We start from the raw sequence: 21,081 nt of genomic DNA, 5'->3' as shown, positions 1-21,081 counted from the left end.
GGGCAGTGGACGGGGGTCAACAGAAGTAGCGGCCTATCTCACTTCCAGTGGAGATCATCCAATCCATTGTATATCATTGTACCAAAACAAAGCTGCACACTTCAATCATCATCATCATAGGCAGTCTCTCGAAATCGAGGAAGACTTGTTTCCACTCTAAAAGTGAGTTCTCAGGTGACTGTACAGTCCAATACGGGAATTACAGTCCCTGTCACAGGTGGGAAAGACAGTTGTTGAGGGAAAGGGTTGGGTGGGATTGGTTTGCTTCACGCTCCTTCCGCTGCCTGCGCTTGGTTTCTGCATGCTCTCGGCGATGAGACTCAAGGTGCTCAGCGCCCTCCCGGATGCACTTCCTCCACTTAGGGCGGTCTTTGGCCAGGGACTCCCAGGTGTCGGTGGCGATGTTGCATTTTATCAGGGAGGCTTTGAGGGTGTCCTTGAAACGTTTCCTCTGCCCACCTTGGACTCGCTTGCCGTGTAGGGGTTCCGAGTAGAGCGCTTGCTTTGGGAATCCTGTGTCAGGCATGCGAACAATGTGGCCTGCCCAGCGGAGCTGGCCGAGTGTGGTCAGTGCTTCGATGCTGGGGATGTTGGCAATAGGGTCACTGAGGCAACCCTCTCTCACCCTGGAAATGATGATATACAATAAAAGAGGAAGTCTTGGATTTATATAGCGACTTTCACGCCGACCAGACGTCTCAAAACACGCCTTTCACGACGACAGACGTCTCAAAACGCTTTACAGCCAATTAAGTACTTTTGGAGTGTAGTCATTGTTGTAATGTGAGAAACGTGGCAACCAATTTGCACACAGCAAGCTCCCACAAACAGCAACATGATAATGACCAGATATTCTGTTTTTGTTATGTTGATTGAGGGATAAATACGGGGCCCAGAAGAGCCGAGGGCCCAGGGGCAGTACGGGCCAGCTCACACTGCGATATGTGTGCGCTCTAGGTCCATGCAGCAGAGCAGATTTCCAGTCGTCCTGGTTAATCCTTGCCACTGGATAAAGACCTAGCTCTGTCGAGCCCGTGTGGTGGCTGATGTGCAACAGTCACCACACGTTAAAAAAATCCATGTACAGGCATCTTCCACCCCTTCAACTGGAGTTCAGGACTGGAATATTGGGTCCTTCATTGAAGCATCTGTGAATTCGTGTGGAAGCAAGTCATCCTCGTTCGAGAGACCGCCTATGAAATATTGGCCAGGACATCGGGGATAACTCCCCTGCTCTGCTTCGAAATAGTGCCGTGGGATCTTTTACGTCCATTTGAGAGAGCAGACAGGTTTTCAGTTTAATGTCTCATCTGAAAGACGGCACCTCCGACAGTGCAGCGCACTCTCAGCACTGCACTGGAGTGTCAGCCTAGATTTTTTGTGCTCAAGTCTCCGGAGTGGGACTCGAACCCATCTGACTCAGAGGCGAGAGTGCCACCCACTGAGCCACAGCTGACAATGACACAGCGGGGCAGGCGAAAGTTCAGATGTAAGATGTCCTTATTGTTTTTTTTTGCCAGGCATGCGAGGTGCACAATGCGACCACTATGATCTGCCAGGCCCCCTCCCTGGCCATCAATCAGAACCAACAGACGGATAACGTGAAACGCCCAGACGAGTTCGGATTTATCCTGGACAATGTGCGGACATTGCTGATCTACAACAACACCTTCAGCTATTACCCGAACCCTGTGTTTGAGCCTCTGAGTGCCTCGGGGGTTTTGGAACTGAAACCTGGGTCTCCCATTATACTGAAGGTATGTGAGGCATAGTTAATGGCTCAAGGCCTTGGTTCAGTCCCCCAGCGGGGTTGAATAACACTGTATGGAAGCTGAGTGTTCTGTATCCTCACTGTGTCGGTCCAGACTCCTTGCACTCTCTCCTACATCGCTTCTCGAGCTCGGTGATACCCAGCCTGGGTTTTAAAAACTTATGGATTGTAGAAGGAAGGAAAGATTGAGTAAGGTACCTGGGGAAGAATGAGCTGGAGTTGACACGTTGAGTCTTAATTTCAAAGAAGGGCAGTCGCAGGCGTACGGTAGCATAGTGGTTGTGTTACTAGACTAGTAATCCAGAGGCCTGGACTATTGATCTGGGGGCATGAGTTCAAATCCCACCACGGCAGCTGGGGAATTTACATTCAGTTAATGAAGTAAGTCTGCAATAAAAAGCTAGTATCAGTAATGGTGACCATGAAACGACTGGATTGCTGTAAAAACCCATCTGGTTCACTAATGTCCTTTAGGGAACAAAACGTATAAGATTATGAGGCGGGGGGGCTTGACAAGGTGGATGCAGAGAGAATGTTTCAACTGATGGGAGAGACTAGAACTAGGGGGCATAATCTTAGAATAAGGGGCTGCCCATTTAAAACTGAGATGAGGAGAAATTTTTTCTCAGAGGGTTGTAAATCTGTGGAAGCTGGGACATTGAATAAATTTAAGACAGAAATAGACAGTTTCTTAAACGATAAGGGGTTATGAGGAATGGGCAGTGAAGTGGACCTGAGTCCATGATCGGATCAGCCATGATCGTATAAAATGGCGGAGCAGGCTCGAGGGGCGGTATTGTCTATTCCAGCTCCTATTTCTTATGTTCTTATGAAATCTGCCATCCTTACCCGGTCTGGCCTATATGTGACTCCAGACCCACAGCAATGTGGTTGACTCTTAACTGTCCTCTGAATTGCCACTTCTCGAGGGCGATTAAGGATGGGCAATAAGTGCTGGCCTTGCCGGTGACGTTCACATCCCGTGAATGAATATTAAAAAAATTATTCCAGATGGTGCACCCCAGAGAGCGTGAACCTTAATCTCAGTTCTTCCTGTCAAGCTTATTTCTTGTTTTGTTTTCCCCTTTCAACTCACAGGGCCGGAACCTCATCCCTTCTGCTGCCGCCGGTAACATGAAACTGAATTATACTGTGCTGATCGGCGAGAAACCGTGTACCGTTACCGTGTCGGACACTCAGCTCCTGTGCGAGTCTCCTAATCTTACCGGCCGGCACAGAGTACTGGTGAGTCAGGGTTTCTGCAGCCAAAGACTTTGGTGATTTCGGGGCGGTAATGGCGGCGGGGCGGATAAAGTTTGCGCCCAGGAACAGTTTGTGCCTCAGTCAGCAAAATTGGGCAGCCGGGCCCTGAGTGTGGGGCGCAGCGCTAAGGGAGGCGTTGTACACGTCACAGGGCGCTAGGCCGGCTGAATATGGAAAACTCCCGAGCTAAAGACTCGGCCCAGGGGCGCCCCGAGAGATGCCGGCGGGGGAGAAAAAACCCTGAAAAAAAACCCCACAAAAACATTCCCAATACACAGCCCACGCCACTACAACGTAAATCGCTTAAAAAAATTAAAAGTAAACAGCGACACTTACCTAAGGGCAGCATTACTTACCTCGCTGCAGTCAGCAGAGGTTGGACTGCCCGTTTTCCCAGGCGGTGTGCGCTGCGGGGCGTACGGGGAGTCCAAATGCGTGTTGGTGTCGCAACCAGGGGCGTTGCACACCAGTGCAGCTCTTCCTCTAAACCAGCCCCGCAAACCCCAGCTGTCCACTGGAGGCTGACTGCCCGCCCCGAAGAGCTCACCGCCTCCGGGGGGGGGGGAAACGGAGCGCAAAGGACCAGAAAATCCACCCTTGAAGCTTTTGGTTTGGCGGTTATGCATGTGCTGCATCATGCAATCGAGTGGTGTCAGCATTTTCTGGCTCTGGCCTATTGCAACTATCAGCGCCATTCCACTTTGAGTGTGTGTTTATAACCTCTGTAGCTGTTATTGTCCTGTCATTAAAGCCAACTAACTGTGTAACTGAGCTATACAGAGCAAGCAGCCACCAGATTTGATCCCTCAGCACAGTCAGGGCAGTGTTGGAGCATTCCAGTTGGTCTCAATGTCCCAAGGCTGGGGGAAGGCGGGAGGGGAGGGAGAGAAGGCGGGAGGGGGGAAGGCGGGGGGGGGGAGGGGGGAAGGCGGGGGGGGAAGGGGAGGTGGGGGAAGGCGGGAGGGGAGGGGGGTAGGCTGGGGGAGAGGGGGAGGGGAGGGGAGGGGGAAAGACAGGAGGGGGGTGGATGGTGTTGGGGAGCAGTAGCGAATGTTAGCCAAAATTCACGGCTCTCGATTGATATTCAGTGACGCCCGCTGAATGCGTGGATGCTGGGTGAGCATAGGGTCAAGCTTAGTTGCAAGGTCCTCCAGAGCGGAATAGCCTGCTCAAAGTATAGGCTCCCGCATAAAAGGTGGCTACTTGAGTGAAGTACCATAGGTCTGGCTGCAGATAATGTCTTCGACAGAGGTGATGAGAAACCTGGCAACAACAACAAAAAGGATCCAGTGAGTGTGTAACCGACCGTGTTTGCTTCCCATGAAGGGGGTGCGGAGGGGGGAGGAGGCGGGGTTGGGGGGCGGGGAGGGGTGTGTGTGGAGGAGGGTTTCAGGCTGCTTGACTCTTGAAGCATTCAACAACAACAGTAACAACTTGTATTTATATAGCGCCTTTAACGCAGTGAAACGTCCAAAGGTGCTTCACAGGAATATTATGAGACGAAAGATACCACACCGAGCCGCATCAGGAGAAATTAGGGCAGGAAGAGCTATGTTTTGAGGAGCGTCTTGAAGGAGGAAAGAGGTGTGGAGAGGCGGAGAGGTTTAGGCAGTGAGCTCCAGAGCTTGGGGCCTGGGCAACAGAAGGCACGGCCACCGATGGTGGAGCGATTATAATCAGGGCTCAAGAGGGCAGAATTAGAGGAGCGCAGACATCTTGCGGGAGTGGGGGCGGGGGGGATGCTCCGAACACAGTTTGACACAGCCTCCGTGTTGCAAATTGTGGTAGGCCCAGCCAGATGCTTTACATGCTATGTAAGGAGTGTCTACGATGCAGGTTGTGACTTTGTTTTACCCTTAATTGTTCATTGAAGCTACCTTTTCAGAACAAAGGTTGGATGCTGAGGTAAATGCTTGTCTGGTAAGGTCACCCATTGTGGAAAAATGGGGCCTCTTCCATATACAAAGGTGGGGGACAGGAAGTCCTCCTGCTCTGAGAGGGTAGATGTAGAGAAGATGTTTCCACTTGTGGGGCAGTCCAACATGACAAGGCATAAATATAAGCTAGTCACCAATAAATCCAATAGGGAATTCAGGAGAAACTTCTTTACCCTGAGAGTGGTTAGAATGCGGAACTCATTCCATACCACACAGGATGGCTGAGGTGAATAGCACAGATGCCTTTAAGGGGAAACTAGATAAGTACATGCGGGACGAAGGAATAGAAGGATATGTTGGTAGGGTTAGATGAAGTAGGGGTGGGAGGAGGCTCGTGTGGAGCATAAACACCGGCACAGACCAGTTGGGCCGAAACACCTGCTTCTGTGCTGTAAATTGAAGGACACAGATAGGAAAACAGCCAGATCGATAGACCCAGACAGCTAATATCCAGACAGACAGACTGAAAGATCCAGGCAGTTCACCACTCTTATACCATAGAGCGATAGGTGGATGGATGGTCAGATAAACAGCCAGAGACAAAGTGGTTAGATTTATTTTTTACTGACTGGGCCTTGAGGTTATATCCCATCAATTACAGAACATTAAGAGAACATTTTTACAGTGATATAATATGATAAATACATTCAGTGCTAATTATTTATATAACGGAGCTATTCAAGAAACGCCACTGGCCGCCACAGGATTTTGTTACATTTACAGTAATGGAGTGAAGCCCTTGGAGGCAACCGTTCAGTTTATTTGTATGCTACGTTGGAAAGCGCATCGAGTAGATACGTTTCCGTTACCGGCCTGACCATCCAGTTTCTTTTTGTCTAATCTATCTGTATTTCTGTTGTCTGTCTATCTCTCTATGTCTGCCTGTCTTTCTATCTTTATCTGTCTGTCTGACTGTCTGTTTGTCTGTCTCTGTCTTTCTTTATCTATCTATCTGTCTTTATACATGTCTTTATATCTGTCTTCATATCTATCTGTCTGTCTGTCTTTATCTATCTATCTGTCTTTATATCTATCTATCTTTATATCTATCTATCTATCTATCTATCTATCTATCTATCTATCTATCTATCTATCTATCTATCTATCTATCTATCTATCTATCTATCTATCTATCTATCTATCTAGCTCAGAATCAATGGCCATCAAACGTTTGTCGTTGCCCCCCCCCCCACAACCCCCGACAAAGTCATTCCTGTTGAGCTGGGCCTATTCCCAGCCGAACTTTGTTAATGATAATGAGCTGACTCCTTCCCTTGCAGGCGCAGGTTGGAGGCCTGGAGTACTCCCCTGGCACCGTGCACATTTTCCCAGACAGCCCACTCAGCTTCCCAGCCATAATCAGCATCGGAGCAGCTGGGGGTCTTCTCATCATCTTCATCATCATGGTACTGATCGCCTACAAGAGGAAGTCTCGGGAGAGCGATTTGACGCTGAAGAGACTGCAGATGCAGATGGACAACCTGGAGTCCCGGGTAGCCCTGGAATGTAAAGAAGGTAATTTGCACTGGCGCCTTACCTGTAGTCAAAGCTTTTTGCAGCGTCCTTTCAGCAGATAAGAATGCAATCAATATGGCTGTTCACCACTCTTCGTAAAAGGTCCGCACAGCCATCTCACGGCTGGTTGTAAACTAACAATAAACACAGCTCCTTTTATATTTTTTTGGAACCTCAGAATGAGGGAAAAGGCCATTAAGCCTAAGGAAGTATACAGTGGTGTTCCCCCAGGGGTCAGTATGAAGACCACTGCTCTTTTTGATATATGTTAATGACCTGGACTTGGGGATACACGACATAATTTCAAAGTCTGCAGGTGACACGAAACTGGGAAATGTAGTAAACAATGAGGAGGATAATAACAGACTTCAGGATAGATGTAGGCAGGCTGGCAGAATGGGCGGGCACGTGGCAGATGAAGTTTAACGCAGAGAAGTGTGAAGTGATTCATTTTGGTAGGAAGAACGAGACGAGGTCATCTAAACTAAATAACGTGATCCTTGGCTTTATTAATAGAGAATGAAAAGCACGGAAATTATACTAAATTATGGTAGGCCTCAGCTATTGTGTTCAACTCTGTGCACCACACTTTAGGAAGGGTGCAGAAGAGATTCTCTAGAATGGTACCAGGGACTTTAGTTATGTGGAGAAACAGAAGAAGCTGAGGTTGTTCTCCTTTAAGCAGGTATGGTTAAGAGGAAACTTGATAAAAGGTGTTGAAATTCACGGACAGTTTTGATAGAGTAATTAAGGAGAAACTGTTTCCAGTGGCAGCAGTGTCAGTAACCAGAGGATAAATTGAATACATACTTGAAGGGAGAAACTAATACAGGGCTATGGGGAAAGTGCACGGGATGTGGAGAGCTCTACCAAAGAGCAGGCACAACAGACTCTTTCTGTGCTGTATCATTCTATGATTCTATGAAAGATTTCCCTTTATGATTCTAGGCTCTGAGTCAGAAGGTTGTGGGTTCAAGTCCCACTCCAGAGACTTGAGCACAAAAATCTAGGATGTCACTTCAGTGCAGTGCTGGGGGAGTGCTGCAGTGTTGGAGATGCCGTCTTTTGGATTTAGGTTTAGCATAACTTTTTGGGTTTTGTACTCTGTGCCTTTGTTATTGAAGCCAACCCATAATACTTTATTTTTTAACAGCCTTCTCAACTTGCCCCGTCACCATCAGCGATTTGTGTATCGGTACGGTAGCATAGTGGTTATGTCACTGGACTAGTAATCTATGGTCTACAGGGCTGTGGTGATACCCGCCCTCCTGTATGGCACTGGACTAGTAATCTATGGTCTACAGGGCTGTGGTGATACCCACCCTTCTGTATGGCTCGGAGATGTGGACCATATACAGTAGACACCTCAAATCATTGGAGAAATACCACCAACGATGTCTCCGCAAGATCCTGCAAATCCCCTGGGAGGATGGACGCACCAGTGTCAGTGTTCTCGACTAGGCCAACATCCCCAGCGTCGAAGCACTGACCACACTCGACCAGCTCCTTTGGGCGGGCCACATTGTCCGCATACCTGACACAAGACTCCCAAACTTCTCGGAACTCCTACATGGCAAGCGAGCCCCAGGCGGGCAGAGAAAACATTTCAAGGACACCCTCAAAGCCTCCCTGATAAAGTGCAACATCCCCACCGACACCTGTGAATCTCTGGCCAAAGACCGCCCTAAGTGGAGGAAATGCATCCGGGAGGGCGCTGAGCACCTCGAGTATCGTCGCCGAGAGCATGCAGAAAACAAGCGCAGGTAGCGGAAGGAGCATGCGGCAAATCAGTCCCACCCACCCTTTCCTTCGACTGTGTCCCACCTGTGACAGTGACTGTAATTCCCGTATTGGACTGCACAGTCACCTGAGAACTCACTTTTTGAGTGGAAGCAAGTCTTCCTCGATTTCGAGGGACTGCCTTTGATGAATCCAGAGGCCTGGACTAATGATCCAGAGATCCAGCTGTGGAATTTAAATTTAGTTAATCAAATAAATCTGGAATAAAAAGCTCATGTCCGGATTGTCGTAAATACCCATCTCGTTCACTAATGGCCCTAGGGAAGGAAATCTGCCGCCCTTAGCCGGTCTGGCCTACATGTGACTCCAGACCAACAGCAATGTGGTTAACTATTAACTGCCCTCTGAAATGGTGGCCCACCTCATCCTTTTCAAGGGAAATTAGGGATGGGCAATAAATTCCGTCCTTGCCGGTGATGCCTACATCCCATGAACGAATATTTTATTTTTAAAAGCCGCCAGGTCTCGCTGTTCCGACACTCCTTTTGAAATTGTACTAAATAAGATAGAACAAGACACTGCGATTCATGATTGCTCATCATCTTTGGCACAGACCTCAGTCTGTAAGATCCAGAGGGGTTAAAAAAACCAAAATAATTATTTCTATTTGCTTTTAGCAGACATGCCATTATTATCCTATCAGCATGTTTAATTGTTGTGTTCATTTTGTTAATTGCTGCGTAATTAATCGGGTTGCCGTGTTTCTCACCGAGCCCTATAATTCCGCCACTCTCTCCTCTGACAGCCTTTGCTGAGCTTCAGACGGACATCAACGAGCTGACCAGCGATTTGGACGGTACGGGGATCCCCTTCCTAGACTACCGGACTTACACCATGCGCGTTCTCTTCCCAGGAATTGAAGACCATCCTGTTCTTCGAGAGTTGGAGGTAAGCGGATTCTGGACGCAGGAACGAGCAGATAGTTCATGGCTGGTGGGCCTCCTTAAAAGGCTTGTAACTGTAGTGTATTTGCTTCATGGGTTCTTTGCTTAAGAATTCATAGCAACGCATTGCTATTAAGAACTAGTTGGTTGATTAACAAAGGGTTTAACAATCACACTGCACATTACCAGTTCATCCACTAGGCTCACAACTGCATACCTCAACGTGGATGACCAAGTCCCAACTGGCTGGAGTTTTATTGAGTCTTGTGAACATCATGTGACTGGCTAAGCCACTCACAAGGCAACAGCTCTACAAACATCTTCACAGGTTCATAGCGCAGATGAATACGTGGCTTGAGCAGTGGTGCAGCAGGGAGGGATTCAAATTCCTGGGGCATTGGAACCGGTTCTGGGGGAGGTGGGACCAGTACAAACCGGACGGTCTGCACCTGGGCAGGACCGGAACCAATGTCCTAGGGGGAGTGTTTGCTAGTGCTGATGGGGAGGATTTAAACTAATATGGCAGGGAGATGGGAACCAATGCAGGGAGACAGAGGGAAACAAAAAGGAGGCAAAAGACAGAAAGGAGATGAGGAAAAGTGGAGGGCAGAGAAACCCAAGGCAAAGAACAAAAAGGGCCACTGTACAGCAAAATTCTAAAAGGACAAAGGGTGTTAAAAAAACAAGCCTGAAGGCTTTGTGTCTTAATGCAAGGAGTATCCGCAATAAGGTGGATGAATTAACTGTGCAAATAGATGTTAACAAATATGATGTGATTGGGATTACGGAGACGTGGCTCCAGGATGATCAGGGCTGGGAACTCAACATCCAGGGGTATTCAACATTCAGGAAAGATAGAATAAAAGGAAAAGGAGGTGGGGTAGCATTGCTGGTTAAGGAGCAAATTAAGGCAATAGTTCGGAAGGACATTAGCTTGGATGATGTGGAATCTATATGGGTAGAGCTGCAGAATACCAAAGGGCAAAAAACGTTAGTGGGAGTTGTGTACAGACCTCCAAACAGTAATAGTGATGTTGGGGAGGGCATCAAACATGAAATTAGGGGTGCGTGCAATAAAGGTGCAGCAGTTATAATGGGTGACTTTAATATGCACATAGATTGGGTTAACCAAACTGGAAGCAATATGGTGGAGGAGGATTTCCTGGAGTGCATAAGGGATGGTTTTTTAGACCAATATGTCGAGCAACCAACTAGCGGGGAGGCCATCTTAGACTGGGTGTTGTGTAATGAGAAAGGATTAATTAGCAATCTCGTTGTGCGAGGCCCCTTGGGGAAGAGTGACCATAATATGGTGGAATTCTGCATTAGGATGGAGAATGAAACAGTTAATTCAGAGACCATGGTCCAGAACTTAAAGAAGGGTAACTTTGAAGGTATGAGGCGTGAATTGGCTAGGATAGATTGGCGAATGATACTGAAGGGGTTGACTGTGGATGGGCAATGGCAGGCATTTAGAGACCGCATGGATGAACTACAACAATTGTACATTCCTGTCTGGTGTAAAAATAAAAAAGGGAAGGTGGCTCAACCGTGGCTATCAAGGGAAATCAGGGATAGCATTAAAGCCAAGGAAGTGGCATACAAATTGGCCAGAAATAGCAGCGAACCCTGGGACTGGGAGAAATTTAGAACTCAGCAGAGGAGGACAAAGGGTTTGATTAGGGCAGGGAAAATGGAGTACGAGAAGAAGCTTACAGGGAACATTAAGACGGATTGCAAAAGTTTCTATAGATATGTAAAGAGAAAAAGGTTAGTAAAGACAAACGTAGGTCCCCTGCAGTCAGAATCTGGGGAAGTCATAACGGGGAACAAAGAAATGGCGGACCAATTGAACAAGTACTTTGGTTCGGTATTCACTGAGGAGGACACAAACAACCTTCCGGATATAAAAGGGGTCGGAGGGTCTAGTAAGGAGGAGGAACTGAGGGAAATCCTTATTAGTCGGGAAATTATGTTGGGGAAATTGATGGGATTGAAGGCCGATAAATCCCCAGGGCCTGATGGACTGCATCCCAGAGTACTTAAGGAGGTGGCCTTGGAAATAGTGGATGCATTGACAGTCATTTTCCAACATTCCATTGACTCTGGATCAGTTCCTATGGAGTGGAGGGTAGCCAATGTAACCCCACTTTTTAAAAAAAGAGGGAGAGAGAAAACAGGGAATTATAGACCGGTCAGCCTGACATCGGTAGTGGGTAAAATGATGGAATCAATTGTTAAGGATGTCATAGCAGTGCATTAGGAAAGAGGTAATATGATAGGTCCAAGTCAGCATGGATTTGTGAAAGGGAAATCATGCTTGACAAATCTTCTGGAATTTTTTGAGGATGTTTCCAGTAGAGTGGACAAGGGAGAACCAGTTGATGTGGTATATTTGGACTTTCAGAAGGCTTTCGACAAGGTCCCACACAAGTGATTAATGTGCAAAGTTAAAGCACATGGGATTGGGGGTAGTGTGCTGACGTGGATTGAGAACTGGTTGTCAGACAGGAAGCAAAGAGTAGGAGTAAATGGGGACTTTTCAGAATGGCAGGCAGTGACTAGTGGGGTACCGCAAGGTTCTGTGCTGGGGCCCCAGCTGTTTACACTGTACATTAATGATTTAGATGAGGGGATTAAATGTAGTATCTCCAAATTTGCGGATGACACTAAGTTGGGTGGCAGTGTGAGCTGCGAGGAGGATGCTATGAGGCTGCAGAGCGACTTGGATAGGTTAGGTGAGTGGGCAAATGCATGGCAGATGAAGTATAATGTGGATAAATGTGAGGTTATCCACTTTGGTGGTAAAAACAGAGAGACAGACTATTATCTGAATGGTGACAGATTAGGAAAAGGGGAGGTGCAAAGAGACCTGGGTGTCATGGTACATCAGTCATTGAAGGTTGGCATGCAGGTACAGCAGGCGGTTAAGAAAGCAAATGGCATGTTGGCCTTCATAGCGAGGGGATTTGAGTACAGGGACAGGGAGGTGTTGCTACAATTGTACAGGGCCTTGGTGAGGCCACACCTGGAGTATTGTGTACAGTTTTGGTCTCCTAACCTGAGGAAGGACATTCTTGCTATTGAGGGAGTGCAGCGAAGGTTCACCAGACTGATTCCCGGGATGGCGGGACTGACCTATCAAGAAAGACTGGATCAACTGGGCTTGTATTCACTGGAGTTCAGAAGAATGAGAGGGGACCTCATAGAAATGTTTAAAATTCTGACGGGGTTAGACAGGTTAGATGCAGGAAGAATGTTCCCAATGTTGGGGAAGTCCAGAACCAGGGGACACAGTCTAAGGATAAGGGGGAAGCCATTTAGGACCGAGATGAGGAGGAATTTCTTCACCCAGAGAGTGGTGAACCTGTGGAATTCTCTACCACAGAAAGTTGTTGAGGCCAATTCACTAAATATATTCAAAAAGGAGTTAGATGAAGTCCTTACTACTAGGGGAATCAAGGGGTATGGTGAGAAAGCAGGAATGGGGTACTGAAGTTGCATGTTCAGCCATGAACTCATTGAATGGCGGTGCAGGCTAGAAGGGCCGAATGGCCTACTCCTGCACCTATTTTCTATGTTTCTATGTTTCTATTACAGTAACCACTGTCCCTTGTGAGTTGCACTTTGTTCTGCGCGGCCTAGCTCTTTTAGTGCGTGGTCTCTTTAAATGTCTGCGCATGGGCAATATTTACAGCGGAGTAGCCAGAGAGCGGCCTGCGCGGGACCTTTTCCATTGCTGTGCAGCCGCGCAGCTCATAGGGAACATTGCAGCTTATATACCTCTTACCATTTATACTTCTGACAGGCACAGTGGGGTGGGAGTGGCCTCCTTCGGTGCTGTGAGGGATAGCAGAGAGAATTTTAGGTTTATCTGTTTTCGGGACGATAATGGCGGCAGGGCGGGAAGGTTAGCAGCCGGGAATAGTTTGCACTTTAGTATTTGGGTTTAGGCATCTGGGCCCTGCATCAGGGAGCGCAGTGCTAAGGGAGGCATTGTACACCTCTCATGGCGCAAGGATGGGAAACTCCCGAGCTATGGAGCCGCGTGGGGAGCGTTCCGAGAGAGGCCTGGGGAGGTGGGCAACCTTAAAAAGAAAACCCACAAAAACACTCTTAAAACATTGCCCACGCCACCGCAACACTAATCGCACAAAAAATTAAAACAAAAAACACTCGCACTTACTTTTCGAATCGCCATTACCTTCCTCTCCGCCGGGATCTTGGGAGCGCTCTGATTTCCCAAGCAGTCATTGCGGGCGCACTTCCGGGCGGGCGGGTCGGGCAAGGCTCAAAACTCTCGCAGGTGTCGCAACCAGAGGAGGGTTGCACACCGGGCGCAGCTGTTCCCGGCGGTGCTGCCCAGCGCCGCCGCAAAACCCGACCGGAGGATCGCGGCGGGGGGCGCTGGAGACCTCGAGTCTCGTCGCCGAGAGCATGCAGAAATCAAACGCAGGCAGTGGAAGGAGCGTGCGGCAAACCAGACTCCCCACCCGCCCTTTCCTTCAACCACTGTCTGTCCCACCTGTGACAGAGACTGTGGTTTTCATATTGGACTGTACAGCCACCTAAGAACTCATCTTTAGAGTGGAAGCAAGTGTTCCTTGATTCCGAGGAACTGCCTATGATGATGATGATGATGATGATGGATCCATAGGTTCTGGGTCACCGTGCCAAATTGTGAAATGGGATTCAATAAATCAAATAATTTATAGGCGAGCATCAGGAGTCTCTTGCTTGGCCCTTGGTTACCCCTTTGCAACATGTCTTCCTGGTCAAGGTCACGCTGCATGGTCACTAAATGACACATTACCCGAGATTCTGGGGTCTGACTGGCGTTTTGTGGATCACCTTCTGTGTTTGCGTCCATTTGTAACTAGGCCCACAAGCCTACGGTGACCAAACCGGTCCAGTTCCCTTCATATTTGAAGGCATTTCAGCAGAATTTTGGAGATTATATTCCACTCTCCCATCCAATTTCCTGCGGAAATGGAAATCCGGGGGGGGCTTTATTCATGCCCTTTTGCCGGCTTTACAGGGAATGAAGTCAGAAACGAGCAACCAGATATTTATTACAAACACGTGGAAAGAAGGGTGAGGCTGCGAGGCCCATTCATGCTCACCCCACCCCCAGACAGCATAGCCTCTTGTACCACTGTCCTTAACCACTAGGAATGCTAACTCTTGGAGGAGGCAAAAGAAAAATATCCAATGTAAATGGCGGGAAACATTCTGGGAGATTCCTCTGCAGACTCCCATAAATAAATCAAGCAAGATCCCAATGTGACTTCTTATTGATTGTTCCTTCACCTCCATCACTTTGTACTCGTTAATAATCTCCATCAGCTCCTAATCTCGAGAAACATGTTGCGAATATGACCTTTGAAGCACTGCGCATGCGCGATCCTGAGGATGAATAACTCTCAGTGTTGTCAATGGGGCCCGGAATCTACTCCACACTATAAACAAGAGTCGATTCAGAGCAAGCAGCAGTTTCCCACTCACCGCTCTAACAACCAGGAGAGGGGCACCACAAGCCTCTTAAGCCGCTTTGATTGTAAGAGATTCTCTCAGTACTGGAGCCCAGGCCAATAAAGTCCGTTTAATTGGCACCCCATCCTTAAACATTCACTCCCTCTGTCACCAACGCACCGTGGCTGCAGTGTGTACTATCTACAAGACGCACTGCAGCAACTCACCAAGGCTTCTTCGGCAGCACCTCCCAAACCCGTGATCTCTACCACCTAGAAGGACAAGGACAGCAGGTGCATGGGAACACCACCACCTCCCAGGTTCTCCTCCAAGTTATACACCACCCTGCCTTGGAAATATATCGGCCGTTCATGCATCGTCGCTGGGTCAAAATCCTTGAACTCCCTCCCTAACGGCACTGTGGGAGCACCTTCACCACACGGACTGCAGCGGTTCAAGAAGGCGGCTCACCACCTTCTTCGCAAGGGCAATTAGGGATGGGCAATAAATGCCGGCCTTGTCAGCGATGCCCACATCCCGTGAATGAATAAAACAAAATAAACGAGACAAGTTGTACTACAGTCTGGAGTGTGTCAGGGGGTGATGAATGGGGGAGTTGCGCTGTGGACAGGTTAATTATTCTTTCGGGTTGGTTGTACCGTACGACTGATACCCTGGGCATTCTCGTGGCCCAGAAGCTCTCACTCTGTTCACCCGTGTAAATTGTCATTCTCTGCCTCTGATTGAATATTTATAATGTAATTAACACGTGTTAATTATATTAACATCTGTTAACATATGTACTCCGGACCCTGGAGTTTGTGAGAGGCCACTGTAAATATACTTTGTGCAGATCATGAGATACCAATAACAGCTTGCATTTATATGGCGCCTTCAATGTAATAAAGCATTCCAAGGTGCTTCACAGGAGAGTAATATGACAAAATCTGACACCCAGGATTTATTCGGACAGTTGACCAAAAGCTTGGTCAAAGAGGTAGGTTTTAAGGAGCGTCTTAAAGGAGGAGAGAGAGATGGAGAGATTTAGGGAGGGAATTCCAGAGCTTAGGGCCAGGACGGCTGAAGGCACGGCCGCCGATGATGGGTCGACGGGAGGGGAGGGGATGCAGTAGAGGTTAGAATTGGAGGAGTGCAGATATCTCGGAGGCTTGTAGCGCTGGAGGAGGTTACAGAGATCGGAAGGGGCAAGTCTGTGGAGGGGTTTTTACACAAGGATGAGAATTTTAAAATTGAGAAGTTGGTAGATGAGAAAGATTTGGAAGTCCATTGGCCAAAGCTGGCTCACCATCCATAAAGACCCTGTTTGAAGTAGTGCTCTGGATGGTCATTTTCTATACCGTTTACCACTTGATAAAGCTCTCTGGTGCCACCTAGTACATCTGCTTTGGCATAACTGAGAGCTTAGACTGATGCATAGCTCACCCTCTCAAACTACATTAAAACCTTATTGGTGGTGTATCAATATTCCTCTGACCCCTCCTTATCCACACACTATAAACATCATGCAGATGAAACATAGAAACATAGAAAATAGGTGCAGGAGTAGGCCATTCGGCCCTTCGAGCCTGCACCGCCATTCAATGAGTTCATGGCTGAACATGCAACTTCAGTCCCCCATTCCTGCTTTCTCGCCATACCCCTTGATCCCCCTTGTAGTAAGGACTACATCTAACTCCTTTATAGAAACATATTGCTCTGGAACTTTTTAATATGAATCTATACCAAGAAACAGAAGTAAAATTCTACATTTTGAAAAGAATGCCTCCCCATTGGGGAATTGAACCCCACGTGACAGGAGGGGATACTCACCACTATACTAACGAGGAACTGACGCAAGTTATTCATGTTCAGGGCATTGCCATAACAAATAAAAAAAACAAGGTTATAACTCTCAACTGATCTCTTTCATAGCCTCCTTGGCAGCCTCCAAATAAGTAACTACATTAAACTAGCGGAAAAATAATCGATATCCAGCTGTTAACCTTCCTCGATGTTTCATCATATTATTCCCGAATGATAGATCGTAGCAAAGAGCTCGGCAATGATATTTGAATTATGCCTAGACACTTGGGATCATTGGCTCCTGGGTTTCCTCAGACGTTCTGCCGGACTCCAGCCATAACTCCGGTTGTGCTTTTTCTAGAATTTTCCAGGGATAGTTTGTGAGGAGCAGGACCTCCACCCACTCGGTGCACAAGACATATTATGCCACAGGGTAGCTGGTGGAGGAGCCAGGGGCCAAGGAACCTCTCCCTACTCTGGGAGTTCCCACTTCCCCAGCTCTGTTGGGACCTGGTATCGGACATCCCCACGATAACGAAAGAAAGACTTGCATTTATACATCGCCTTTCACAATCTCCGGATGTCCCAAAGCGCATTACAATCAAAGAGGTACTTTTCTTGAAGTGCAGTCACTGTTGTAATGTCGGAAACGCAGCAGTCAATTTGCGCACAGCAAGCTCCCACAAACAGCAATGTGATAATGACCAGATAATCTGTTTCAGTGATGTTGATTGAGAGATAAATATTGACCAGGACACTGAGGATAACTCTCCTGCTCTTCTTCGAAACAGTGGCTAGGGGCTGCGTGCTTCGGGCCCCTCCCACACAGTTCGGCGCCTGGAGCTACTGCACTTGCGTGCCGACTGTAGCGCGCATGTGCAGAGGTCCCGGCACTGTTTTCAGCGCCGGGACCTGGCTCCGCCCCCCCCCCACAGCTCGTGCTGGCTGCGCCGAGGGCCAGAGGACCTGTAAGTAGGTGGAGAATACCGAGGATTTTTTTAGGCGCCGTTTTAGGCGCGGAAAACGGGTGCCCAGCTTGGAGGGGCGCCCGTTTTTTTTCTTGTGGAAACTTGGGCCCCATGGTTCTTGGAAGCTGAATTCATTGTCCAGCAAGTGGCAAAACCACTTAACTTGACCATTATTCATAGCTTTAAAGATTGCCTGTGCGTCCCCCTCATTCTACGTCCAGCCATCAGCCTCTTTCTATTTCCAGCGTTATTTAAATGAAAGTAGCCTGATAAATACCAGAGACTGTGCGACCACCTCCTTGCACTGACATCCTTTCAGCAGTACTTGTAGGTGAAATACCCCAGAGCCACCATCCTCCTCTTAAGTGGGATCAGTTCAGTGGAGCAGTAGCAGTCCTCTGTTTAGTGTCTGATCGCTCAGCCCTGCCAGGATTTCAGCAGCAACGCAAAGCCTTTCGAGTCTCAATTGGCAGAGGTTCAGCTTATTCTTTTCTATCATTGTCACCTGTGGCTCAGTGGGCAGCATACTCGTCTCTGAGTCAGAAGGTGGTGGGGGCTTGAGCAAATAAATCTCGGCTGAGGGGCGTGTTGCATTGTCGGAGGTGCCGCCTTTTGGATGAACCGAGGCCCCGTCTGCCCCCTCAGGTGGAAGTAAAAGATCCCGTAACACTAGTTCGAAGAAGAGCAAGGGAGTTCTCCCTGGTATCCTGGACAATATTTATCCCTCAATCAACATAGAAACAGATTCTCTGGTCATTATCACATTGCTGTCTGTGGGAGCTTGCTGTGTGCAAGTTGGCTGCCGTGTTTCCCACATTCCAACAGTGACTACACTTCAAAAGTACTTCATGGGCTGTAACATGCTTTGAAATATCCGATGGTCGTAAAAGGCGCTATATAAATGCAAATTTTGATCGGATAGAAAAACGTTTACATTTTTAATTCAGTAATAATTGTGACTCGGTTTTACTGACCTCCTCTCTCACTATTACATTTAGTGTCCAATCAATCTCATTTTAGTGAGCATCCCATTGGAGATTTGCTGCTTATCGTGTAGCCAGTGCTGCATTCGGGGACTGTGCCCTAATATAAACTAGACCGTGCGCCTGCCTCCAAGGCGTGCTACCTGTGGACGGTGGTTGCTGCCGTGACTGGATGTCACTGGCTGCCATTTTTGTCCATTTTGCAATTAGCCCGAGCTCTGTCTGCCCCAGCTCTCAATCTGTCTGTACAGCCCCAGCTCTCAGTCTGTCTGTACAGCCCCAGCTCTCAGTCTGTACAGCCCCAGCTCTCAGTCCGTACAGCCCCAGCTCTCAATCAGTCCGTACAGCCCCAGCTCTCAGTCTGTCTGTACAGCCCCAGCTCTCAGTCTGTCTGTACAGCCCCAGCTCTCAATCTGTCCGTACAGCCCCAGCTCTCAGTCTGTACAGCCCCAGCTCTCAGTCTGTCCGTACAGCCCCAGCTCTCAGTCCGTACAGCCCCAGCTCTCAGTCTGTACAGCCCCAGCTCTCAGTCCGTACAGCCCCAGCTCTCAGTCTGTACAGCCCCAGCTCTCAGTCCGTACAGCCCCAGCTCTCAGTCCGTACAGCCCCAGCTCTCAGTCCGTACAGCCCCAGCTCTCAATCAGTCCGTACAGCCCCAGCTCTCAGTCTGTCTGTACAGCCCCAGCTCTCAGTCTGTCTGTACAGCCCCAGCTCTCAATCTGTCCGTACAGCCCCAGCTCTCAATCTGTCCGTACAGCCCCAGCTCTCAGTCTGTACAGCCCCAGCTCTCAGTCTGTCTGTACAGCCCCAGCTCTCAGTCCGTACAGCCCCAGCTCTCAGTCCGTACAGCCCCAGCTCTCAGTCCGTACAGCCCCAGCTCTCAGTCCGTACAGCCCCAGCTCTCAGTCTGTACAGCCCCAGCTCTCAGTCTGTCTGTACAGCCCCAGCTCTCAGTCCGTACAGCCCCAGCTCTCAGTCTGTACAGCCCCAGCTCTCAGTCTGTCTGTACAGCCCCAGCTCTCAATCTGTCTGTACAGCCCCAGCTCTCAGTCTGTACAGCCCCAGCTCTCAGTCCGTACAGCCCCAGCTCTCAGTCTGTACAGCCCCAGCTCTCAGTCTGTCCGTACAGCCCCAGCTCTCAGTCTGTCTGTACAGCCCCAGCTCTCAGTCTGTCTGTACAGCCCCAGCTCTCAGTCTGTACAGCCCCAACTCTCAGTCTAGAACATGAAGTCACAGTCATAAACTACGTGCCGTGATTTCATTTGCCATCAGCAGTGGCCATTCATAAAATCGGCCACTGTCGACCTTCCCTTCATTTTCTTCTTCTTCCATACTGTGACCTCCATCCAGTGATGCACCCATTTATGGTAAAGCTGGAAGCCATGTTTCTAATTTTAATACAAAAAAAGTCTTCACATCTAGCATGGGGAATGGCAAGCATAGTCCTGATAGAGCTCTTTAGAATTATGAATGGGTTCGATAAGGTAGACGGAGAGAAGATGTTTCCACTTGTGGAGGAGACCAAAACTATGAGGCTTTAAATATATGATAGTCACAAGTCCAATCGGGAATTCAGGAGAAAGATCTTTACCCAGAGAGTGGTGAGAATGTGGAACTCGCTGTGATAGTTGAGGCGAATCAGCGTTCCCCACACAAGCCGACAGCCTGTTCCACAGGTCCACTATTCTCTGGGAAAGGAACCACCTCCGAACATCTAACCTAATTCTGGCCTTACATAGCTTGACATTGTGATGTCTGGTCCTCCCTAACTTATTTAGTTGAAACAAATTGCCTACGCAAACACAATCTATTCCCTTCACTGTCTTATAAACCTTGATCAATAAGCCCCAACTCTACGCTTCTCTAAAGTGCAAAGACCCAAATCTTTGAGCCTATCTTGGTATCTAAGATGCTTCAAACTGGGAATTAATCTTGTGGCCCTTCTCTGCACCCTTTCCAAAGCCTCAGAAGGTTAGTTAGACCTTAGTTGGAGTGCTGTGCACAGTTCTGATCTCCTTATAAGATGGATATGGAGGCACTGGAGAAGGTGTTAAAAGTATTCACAAGGACGATACCAGAACTGAGAGGATATAGCCATCAGGAAAGGTTGAACAGACTGGGGCTCTTTTCTGTAGCAAAGAGAAGGATGAAGGGTCTTTAAAGTTTTGAATGGGTTCAATAGGGTAGATGAAAGAAGGTGTTTCCATGTGTGAGGGAGTCTAAAACTATAGATTATAAATACAAGACAGTCACTAATAAATCCAGTCGGGAATTTAGGAGAAAGTTCTTTATCCAGAGAGTGGTTAGAATGTGGAACTCGCTGCCACAGGGAGTGGTTGAGGTGGATGGGCATGGATGCATTTAAGAGGAAGCGAGATAAGCACACGAGGGAGAAAGGAATATAAGGAAATGCAGACTGGGTTAGATGAAGAGGGGTGGGAGGAGGCTGGTGTGGAGCACTAACACAGGCATGGACCAGTTGGTCTGAATGGCCTGTTTCTGTGCCGTAGATTCGATGTAATATCACCCACCGTGTGAGGGGAGCAAAGTTGGACACGGTATTCTGACTGAGGCCAGTCAGCCTCGGTCGTTGATGGGCACAGGGAAGAGTTGAGCTTCCATCGGAAGGGTCCACATCCGAAGGTGTGACCTCGACCTGGTCCCCAACTCTCCAGTATTTTCTGC

The 21,081-nt window shown here is 48.4% G+C and overlaps 1 protein-coding gene across 1 annotated transcript in view; it reads left to right on the top strand.

The window, feature by feature from the left end:
* plxna4 (plexin A4) overlaps positions 1 to 21,081 on the top strand; it is a 647,412-nt gene that overhangs the window by 539,992 nt on the left and 86,339 nt on the right. The window contains exons 18-21 of the mRNA XM_070897188.1: positions 1,521 to 1,757; positions 2,870 to 3,016; positions 6,252 to 6,486; positions 9,032 to 9,174. Of these exons, the coding sequence (XP_070753289.1) occupies positions 1,521 to 1,757; positions 2,870 to 3,016; positions 6,252 to 6,486; positions 9,032 to 9,174 (762 nt within the window). The remainder of the gene's footprint in view (positions 1 to 1,520; positions 1,758 to 2,869; positions 3,017 to 6,251; positions 6,487 to 9,031; positions 9,175 to 21,081) is intronic.

The sequence above is a fragment of the Pristiophorus japonicus genome, chromosome 13, assembly GCF_044704955.1.
Source record: "Pristiophorus japonicus isolate sPriJap1 chromosome 13, sPriJap1.hap1, whole genome shotgun sequence".
NCBI lineage: Eukaryota > Metazoa > Chordata > Chondrichthyes > Pristiophoridae > Pristiophorus > Pristiophorus japonicus.
This window is presented reverse-complemented; position numbering and strand designations above follow the sequence as displayed.